Source organism: Aquarana catesbeiana, linkage group LG03 (assembly GCF_042186555.1).
Source record: "Aquarana catesbeiana isolate 2022-GZ linkage group LG03, ASM4218655v1, whole genome shotgun sequence".
In the NCBI taxonomy this organism is placed as follows: Eukaryota; Metazoa; Chordata; class Amphibia; order Anura; family Ranidae; genus Aquarana; species Aquarana catesbeiana.
Genome location: NC_133326.1, coordinates 701,913,485 through 701,922,818, shown reverse-complemented (window position 1 = coordinate 701,922,818; position 9,334 = coordinate 701,913,485). Strand labels below are relative to the sequence as shown.

Genomic DNA, 9,334 nt, shown 5'->3' with positions numbered 1-9,334 from the left:
TGATTGGGACAGGGACAGACTGGGACATAGGTCTGAATTCTGTGAATGTCCCGGCCAAATCGGGACTGTTGGCAGCTATGCTCTATGACTGTCTTTTTCCCGCACATAAGTGAGAGGGGTCTTGCAACTGAAACTCCAGTTTTGACAGGAAACATGTGACCTCCACTTCAAGTTTTGGGGCACGGGGCAGCCCTAGTGTCTGTGTATTGGAGGCTGTTTGTAGAAGAAGAATAGGGAAAGCTGGCAAATAGGGATGGGCTGTCTGTTCGGGTCGAACATGAGCCGAATAGCAAACAATTTGGGGTGTTCGCGGCAAATTCGAAAGCCGCGGAACACCCTTTAAAAGTCTATGGGAGAAATCAAAAGTGCTAATTTTAAAGGTTAATATGCAAGCTATTGTCATAAAAAGTGTTTGGGAACCTGGGTCCTGCCCCAGGGGACATGGATCAATGCAAAAAAAAGTTTTAAAGAAGGCTGTTTTTTCGGGAGCAGTGATTTTAATAATGCTTGAAGTGAAACAATAAAAGTGAAATATTCCTTTAAATTTCGTACCTGGGGGGTGTCTATAGTATGCCTGTAAAGTGGCGAATGTTTCCCATGTTTACAACAGTCCGTGAGCAAAATTACATTTCTAAAGGAAAAGAAAGTCATTTAAAAGTACTAGCGGTAGCGCCAGCAGCTATCTTGAATTGTCAGGTCTCTGCAATACTCATAAAAGTCATTGAAAAAAACGGCCTGGGATTCCCCCACAGTGCCTTACCAGGCCCTTTGGGTCTGGTATGAATATTAAGGGAAACCCCAAACCAAAATGTAAAAAAAAAGCGTGGGGGTCCCCCAAAATTCCATACCAGGCCCTTCAGACCTGACCTGATATGGATATTAAGGGGAACCCCGCTTCAAAATTTAAAAAAAAAATGGCGTGGGGGTCCTTCTCAAAATCCATACCAGACCTGAAGGGTCTGGTATGGATTTTAAGGGGAACCCTGTGCCAAAATTTAAAAAAAAAATGGGGTGGGGGTCCCCCTAAAAATCCATACCAGACCCTTATCCAAGCACAGAACCTGGCAGGCCGCAGAAAAAGAGGGGGGATGAGAGAGCGCCCCCCCGAACCGTACCAGGCCACATGCCCTCAACATGGGGAGGATGTCCCCATGTTGATAGGGACAAGGGTCTCATCCCCACAACCCTTGCCCGGTGGTTGTGGGCATCTGCGGGCGGGGGTTTATCAGAATCTGGAAGCCCCCTTTAACAAGAGGACCCCTGGATCCTGCCCCCCCCGTGTAAAATGGTAATGGGATACAAATGTACCCCTACCATTTCACAAAAAAGTGTCAAAAATGTTAAAAAAGACAAGAGACAAGCCTGTTTTCTTCTTTCCCCGCTTCTTCTTCCATCTTCTTCTGGTCTTCATTTGGTTTTCTCCCTCCATCTTGTTCTTCCCCCATATCTTCCTCTTCTTCCTCCGATCCTCTGCTTCTTCCTTCGGTCTTCTCGTCCGCATCTTCCTCCGGCTTCTTCTTTCCCGCTTCATTCTTTGGACGATTCACATCCATGGCAGGTTCCCGCTGTGTGACCCTTTTGTTCTTCTGATAGTTCTTATATAACAGAGGGCGGAACCACCCGGTGACCTCGCCCCCCTCTGATGCACGGGGACTTCACGGGGACTTCCCTATGGTTTTCCCCTTGGTGTCAGAGGGGGGCGGGGTCACCCATTACGTAACCGGGTGATTCCGCCCCCCTCTGACCTCCCCCCATGCTTTCTGTCACCCCCCAGTGCTCTCCACCTCCCCCTATGCTCTCTGTCACCCCCCCGTGCTCTCCACCTCCCCCCATGCTCTCTGTCAGCCCCCCATGTGCTGAAGTGGTTAAACCATCTAGGGGCCCAATTTTTTTTTTTTTTTTTTTGCTTTGACTTTACTACCGTTTTGAAGTATAACTAAGGAGAAAACTTTTTTTAGTTTTGGATAGAGTGGAGAAAGATAAGAAGTAGGAATGCACTGATACCAATACCGGTATCGGTGCCAATATCGAGCATTTTCACGCTACTCAAACTCATGAAAATGCTCCTGATACCAAGACCGATACTTTGCGTTGCGATTTTCGTACATACAAAATGAATCTCACTGCATAGAACTGCATGCGATTTGAACAGGAATGCAGTGTTGTCCCCTGTCCGAATTATTATTATTATTATTATACAGGATTTTTATAGCGCCAACAGTTTGCGCATCGCTTTGCAATGTAGATTTCCCCCACCACTCTAATAAATACCGTAATAAGTTTTTATAAATTTTCATCTGTTCGCCTTCAAAGTCCCTCTATACCGGGGGGTACAAGTGTCCCTTTCTTTTAGGGTCCCTTTTACAATATATTTTGGGATGTTTGCAACGCCTTATTGAGAATTCAATTTCTTGTTTTGTGGTTCACCACTATATACGAAAGGATACAGATGGCAAAAAAAAAAAAAAAAAACCTGGCATTGGTTATCACCCTCCCTTACTCTATCCAGAATGGGAAAAAAAGTTTTGCCCGCCGCAGTTCTTCTTTAGGGGTGAATTTTGATAGAGTGATTTGGTTTACTGCATTGGCAAATACTGTTTTTTGAGATGTGGCGTAACTTATGATCTGTGGTAACTCATCTACCACAGTCATTGCAGAAAACCACTGGGGATATCATACTGTATATTTTATAGCAGAACTATGGTCTCCTAAAAATGTGTGTTGCAAGACTCAAAAATATCTCTTATGCCCTGTACACATGGTCGGATTTTCCGACGGAAAAAGTGTGATCGGATTGTGTTGTCGGAAATTCCGATCGGTCAGGTGGGCTCCATCTGACTTTTTCCGTCGGAATTTCTGACACACAAAGTTTGAGAGCAGGATATAAAATTTTCCAACAACAAAATCCGATCGGTTAAATTCCGATCGTGTGTACACAAATCCGATGCACAAAGTGCTACGCATGCTCAGGATAAATTAAGAGACGAAAGCTATTGGCTACTGCCCCATTTATAGTCCCGTTTTCAGACCGATCGGATTTTCCGACAACTTTGTGCGACCGTGTGTATGCAAGATAAGTTTGAGCCAACATCCGTCTGAAAAAATCCATGGATTTTGTTGTCGGAATGTCCGATCAATGTTTGATCGTGTGTACAGGGCATGAGTCCTTTTGCAAAGTGAAACAAATCACTGTTGAACCTGTCAGTTAAGTCCACCTAATGCAGCTTCCCGTGATAAAGTGGCATTGAGTAGGCTTGCATGTAGGCTGTGCCTGTTGCACCACAATGGGGTGAGAAGATGTTCCGGGGGGCGTGGCTATTAGAATTGTCACTAATAATTCACAAATCATTAGACTTGTCAATCAACAACTGGTCACACCTTGTCTTGCCCACTGCTTTCTGGATTGGGAGCACTGCCTCTGTTGCTGAAGTTCTCACGCTGTGAGCTGCAGTGTCTTAAAGGGGGAAGGCATGAGACAAAAATGTAGGAGGATTTTGGTCAGTCACAGAAGGTAAGGTGTTTTTTTTTTTATTTCTTTACTTGTGCATTATGTAGAAATGTAATATGGTACTTGTTTAGGGCTCACAAACAATGGTGTATTGGGGCATATATGTAAAAATATGGCCATATTTCAGCACTGGGGATCCACAGGTGTAAAAATGAATTACAGCAGCGGTCTCCAAATTGCAGCCTGATGTGGCCCTTTGCTTGCCTTTATTTGGCCTTTGGGGCACTATTCCATCCGCTGACATCAAAAATCAGGCATAATTCCTGTCATTGACACCAACGATGGGGCACAATTCCTTCCATTGATACCAATGATGAGCCACTATTCCTCCCACTGACACAAACGATAAGGCAGATTTCTTTCCATTGACACCAACCATGTGGCACTATTCCCCCAACAATGGGGCACTATTCCTTCCAATGACACCAACGATGGGTCACTACACCTCCCACTGACATCAAAGATAGGGCATTGTTTACTCCCACTGGACACCAGGACATTTTCTACTCCCACTGGCCATAGTCCGGCTTCCCTAAAGTCTGAAGGACAGTAAACTGGCTCTTTTTTTTTCCTTTTTAAAGAATTTTATTAGAATTTTTTCAAAGTTTACAAGTTTATAACAGACAATGCCAATCTGGCAAGTATTTTAAAATGTTCAGTCATATACAGTTAGGAGAACAGAAAACTTATGGCAAGTAATCAACAATCACAGTCAAACAAAATCTCCTGCACTCAACAGTAGTGCGATGGCAATGGAAGAAGCCTGGAATTCCTATGGGTCCCAGTACATGCACAGGTCTTGCTGCTCTCCAAGGGTCAGGGGTTACCCAACGGGAACACTGCGCATTACCCAAGCAATATTTATTAAGATCAAAAGGAAGGAAACATACTCACAAACAAGTGGATAGTAAAAGAATATCAGAGTCCCTGAGGCTCTGAGGAAGAGGGGATCTCTCCTTGAAACGCATCAGCCATCTGGAAGGTCCTCCAGCATGTCGGACACAGTCCTGGTGACCTGGTTGCTTTTTGTCCATTATGGACTCTGATATGCTTTTACTATCCACTTGTTTGTGAGTATGTTTCCTTCCTTTTGATTTTAATACATATTACTTGGGTAATGCGCAAGGTTGGTGCGCCCTCTCTTCATTCTTAGTATTCAACAATATCAGGATAATTGAGTATTGTCATATCCAAAAATGAACAACTGACACACCGTGTCTATCAAACATATATAGACATCATGTTATATCTATCTTGTGCAATTGATGTTAAATTTGTATTTCCGTAACTGAGCTTGTACTTGGATGTTAACTGAGCTCAAGGTAATCTCGTTATTCTAAAGAGATGTCATAGAGTGTCTCCTTATGGGATGGGGGAGGAGGAAAGTAAGGGGGAGGATTGGTTGTGAAGTATATATGTGCTGGGGTTGCGAACAAAAAAAAATGGAAAGGGAGAGCCCAACCCGATGAGTACTGGATATACCAATGATTAGTAAACCGGCCCTATGTTTAAAAAGTTTGAAGACCCCTGAATTACAGGATATGGTTGTATGTGTAAGCACATGAATGCACACCCCTGGAAACATTCTGTCTCCATTCCCCCTCCCTCCTCCGCCCCCACCCTCTCCGTTATCCCCCTCTATTTACCCCACCTCCTTCCCTCCCTCTCCCCCCTCCTTTCTTCCCTCTCCATCCCTCCCCTCCCCCTTTCTCTCGCATTCTCTCTCCACCCTCTCCCTTCTCTCCCTCCCCTCCCACTCTCCCTCCTATGCCTCTAGCTCTCTCCTCCCTCTTCCCTATCCTTCTCCTTTTTTATTCTCTATTGCCCTCCCATCGCACCCCCTCTCCTCATATACACCTTTTTCTTTCCTCCCTCTCGATTTCTCTCTCTCTCTCTTTCTATCTCTTCCTCCCTCTCTTTCTCCCCCTCTCCCCCCCAATCTCGCCTCTCTCCTTATCTTTTCTCTCCTTTACTTCCCACCCTGTTGCGTTGTCTCTCTCTCTCACCCTCTATTCTTCCCCTCTTTCTTCCTCCCTCTCCCTATCCAATTCTATTTCTTCTCTCTCTGCTTTACTCCCTTCTTCTCTCTCTCCCTCTCCCTCCTCTCCCCCTCTCCCCCCCTCTCCCCCTCTCCCCCTCCCCCCCCCCTCTCTGTCTTCCCTCCCACCCTCCCCCCTCTTCCCCCCTGCCCTCCCCCCTCTTCCCCCCTCTCCCCCCTGTTTTAAGACAATTGCCAAGTTTTTAACAACATATGTTGAAACTTCAAAAATAATTTCATAATTTTGTAACATCTGCAGTCAGAAATGTATATTAAAGCCCAATATTCGCCTGTAATTCACAGTTAAAACATGAATATGCTTTATTTGAGATTTCTTCCAGACTTAGCAATTATTTTACGTAGTCTTGCCCAAAATAGCTGCTGTCCATTCTCATGATCTGGCCAGTCCAGATAGGTCTTCTTATTCAAAAGCTTAGTCAGTCTATGGTAATACTGCAGCTCTTCTCTAGAGATCTTATCAAGGAATATCAGAATCAGAGATTCCTTACTCTCTGTTAGTAGCTTATACGTTGCCATCCTCATTTCCAGGGAACACCAGTTACTCTGCAAGTAATTATGGGTAATGATACAGACCGTCCATCTGCTGCTATAGATACTGTCCATAATGTTCTCCACAATGTCTCTGCCGACCTCAAAATCCCTGTTATGGATACATACTTTGAAGAATGGAGGACCCTTCTGCTCCAGGTTGAGAAGAAGTTGCTCTGTGACCCATAGCTCATCGTTTGTGTTGTAAGACACAAAAACATCATATTCGTACTTGTCTTTGTGCTGGAGCCTGTGGTTGAGCCAGCATTTAACAATGTAGACTATGTATAGAATATACCAATGGATACTTTCATGAAAAAGAGATAGGCACATAAACAGCAGTGTGCACAAAAAACTCAGTACAAACAATATAAAATCCAAATCACTCCGACAATTGCTGCTTAGGAAAAATCTAAAATTCATGCTGATGTCCTTGATGAGACATTTTTGATTGTAAAAACCAATGGCGGACACACGTGTGTTAGATTCCAGCCATGAGAGAAATCCATTGAAATTACAACTACAGGGAAAAGTTGTCTGCAAAAAATAAATGTACTTCAAGTTGGGCATTGAATCAAATACGATGGACTCAACCTCTTGCATGTTCTGATTTTCAATGATGAGAAATTCCAGATCCTGTAAATCGCTAAAAACATCCTTGGAATCCAAACGCTCTATTCCCGCATTCTTTAAATGTAAAACTTTGAGATGTAATAGTCTTTGAAAGATTTTATTGATGTTTATCTGATTATATTTAATGATGCTATCAATATTGTGCAAATAAAGGAACTTTAATGATGATATGTCTTTCAACGAGTTGATAATAGTGCTATTATTAGAAACATCCTGTGGATGTACAGAGTAATACAGTTTTTCAAGTTTTGTAAAACTGGCAAATGGGCTCCACTGTGCATCAGTATTTATAAATTCTATGGTGTTTTTTAAATGTAATTCTTTAGCTTCAGCGAATGAAGCACAGCTGAGAGCTATGTCGGGTGAATCTAATTGTAAGCTCTCAAGAAAAGGAAATTCATCTAAAACGTCACTTGTCAGGTCTAAAGCATTGGTCTTTACTGAGATATTTCTTAGGGACCTTCGTATATTTTTCCACCAAGAGAAATCAGGATCAAAAGTATAGGTTAACTTTATATCTTCAAGAAGGACGTTTCTAAATGCGTCAAAATGAAATGTATTTACCACATTTTCGTATAAATTTAAATGTCTTACCATAAACAAATTGGAAAATGTGAATTCACCAATTCTGAATATGTTGTTATGTTGAAGATTCAAAAGCTGTAATTGATCCAAACCATCAAAGGCAAAATCAGCGATGTGATTAATTTTGTTGCTCTCCAGGGATAAGCTTTTAAGTTCTTTTAAGCACGCAAACTGTCCCTTTTGTAACCTTAGTAAATAATTAAAAGATGCGTTTAGGCAAACTAGCTTCAACATCGGCGCAGATTCGTTGTTGCACAACTCTAAACTTTCCAGGTTATTATTTGATAAATCCAGTTCCAATAAATCAGGTAATTTTTGCATTTGTTTTACCCCAATCTTATCCAAGTAATTGCCTGATAAATTTAACTTCTTTATGTTTTTACAGGAGCCCCCGAAAGTGTTAATTTTATGTATGGAAGAAAACATGAGAAGAAGTTCCTCTGATTTAAAATGAGAAGCACTAGCACAGATTTGAAATGTATCAAATCCAGTGTTTTGTAATGAAATTGTTTTGATTGTCTTAATACCTGATTTATAGAGGTCTTCAATTTCAATGCCAGTTCTGTCAGCAGTAAAACGCTCCAGATGTGGAAAGTTGCAGAGAGACTTAGGTTCAGTGATGGTTAATTGGCTGGTGCTCAGGTCAAGGTGGCTGATGTTGAAATTTACAAACTGCCCATAACTTGTAGGATTTTGTGAAGTAAGACAATCAGCTGTTCTAAGTTTACGAATCCCATTGCTAAGTACAGAAAGTTTTTTAAGGTTTTTGAATATTCCTAGTGATGCTGTTACTTCAGATAGATAACGGATGTTGTTATTTTCCAAGATAAGGTTGTCCAAGAGATGTAGATGGTTGAATAGGGAAATGTTGAATGCTGATAACTTTATATAAGATATTTTCAGTTCTTGCAGTGAATTTAATCCATAAAAAGTATCCTTATGAAATGTAATGTTATTAGACATAACATCTGCCTTGATCCAGAGAGTGGTAAGTTGAGGAAGACCACTGAAGGTACCAGGTTGGAGTTCAACATCCCTTGTTTCTATGTAGAGGGCATTCAGTCTTCTGAATCGAGAGAAGACTCCAGTTTCTATTGTCATGCCACAATATTTGGTTAGACAAAGCCAATCTGTTTCCAATGGGGCGTCTTTCAGCGCCAAGTGAAGGTTTTCCACGTGGTCACAATGGACAGCAATGGAAAAATTTAATTCCTCAAATCCCTCACATGTGTCAAACTTCAGATCCACGAACTGTGCATAATAATTCTTTTCCAGAACCTGACAGTTCTGTCTTAGGAGCGATTGACAAAAATAACAAGAAAAAATCAAGCAAAGAAGCTGTAAGAAAACCGAGCTGTAGATATTCATGATGACTTTTTGTGGTCGGTATGTAGAACCAACTGTGAAAATTAGCTGACATAGAGACTTGACTAGTGTTCAAGATATTTATCTGAGCACACTTCCTTTTTTTAATCACGCAAGATAAACAATGCAAGATAAACAATGCTCAAAATAAGATTCATATCTCACTTTAACCATAACTGTATGCAGTAGAAACCTATACTATTTAAATGTCACTTAGATACTGTCAGAAGCTTGTATTTGAGTAAAGGGATATTGCCACAAAATGTTACCAAAATATGTCATTGGGGGGGTACCATCATCCTGTATTCATATAGTAGAAAGAAGGGGGGGGGGTATACAAGGGCTACTCCAAAAAATACCCTAAATCCCCAGGAGAAGTTTGGACTATTGCAGTACCCAAATGTACGAAAAGGCAAAAATAAAAATTACAATTTATTATATAATTACAAAAAGGTACAAATTACAACAAAAACAACATAGTAGTTGTTGCACAAAATACATATATATAAACAATATCATTTAAAATTAACATTTGAAAAACCCCCACAGATGTGTAGAGGCATTCTGATGAGGGTATAGACTTTGACCTCAACAGTTTTGCGGCCAATGCCGCTTCCTCAGGAGGCGTCCAACCATAACATCTATAAAACATATAA

The 9,334-nt window shown here is 41.6% G+C and overlaps 1 protein-coding gene across 1 annotated transcript; it reads right to left on the bottom strand.

The window, feature by feature from the left end:
- Window positions 1-5,726: 5,726 nt before the first annotated feature.
- On the bottom strand, window positions 5,727-8,681 carry LOC141134878 (uncharacterized). Its single transcript, XM_073624309.1, has one exon. The coding sequence runs from the start codon at window positions 8,679-8,681 to the stop codon at window positions 5,868-5,870; it is 2,814 nt and encodes a 937-aa protein (XP_073480410.1). The 3' UTR covers window positions 5,727-5,867.
- Between the last annotated feature and the right edge of the window lie 653 nt (window positions 8,682-9,334).

Bases quoted from the DNA above. Each gene is read 5' to 3' on its own strand.
- LOC141134878 (XM_073624309.1), bottom strand. From the start codon at position 8,681: ATGAATATCTACAGCTCGGTTTTCTTACAGCTTCTTTGCTTGATTTTT.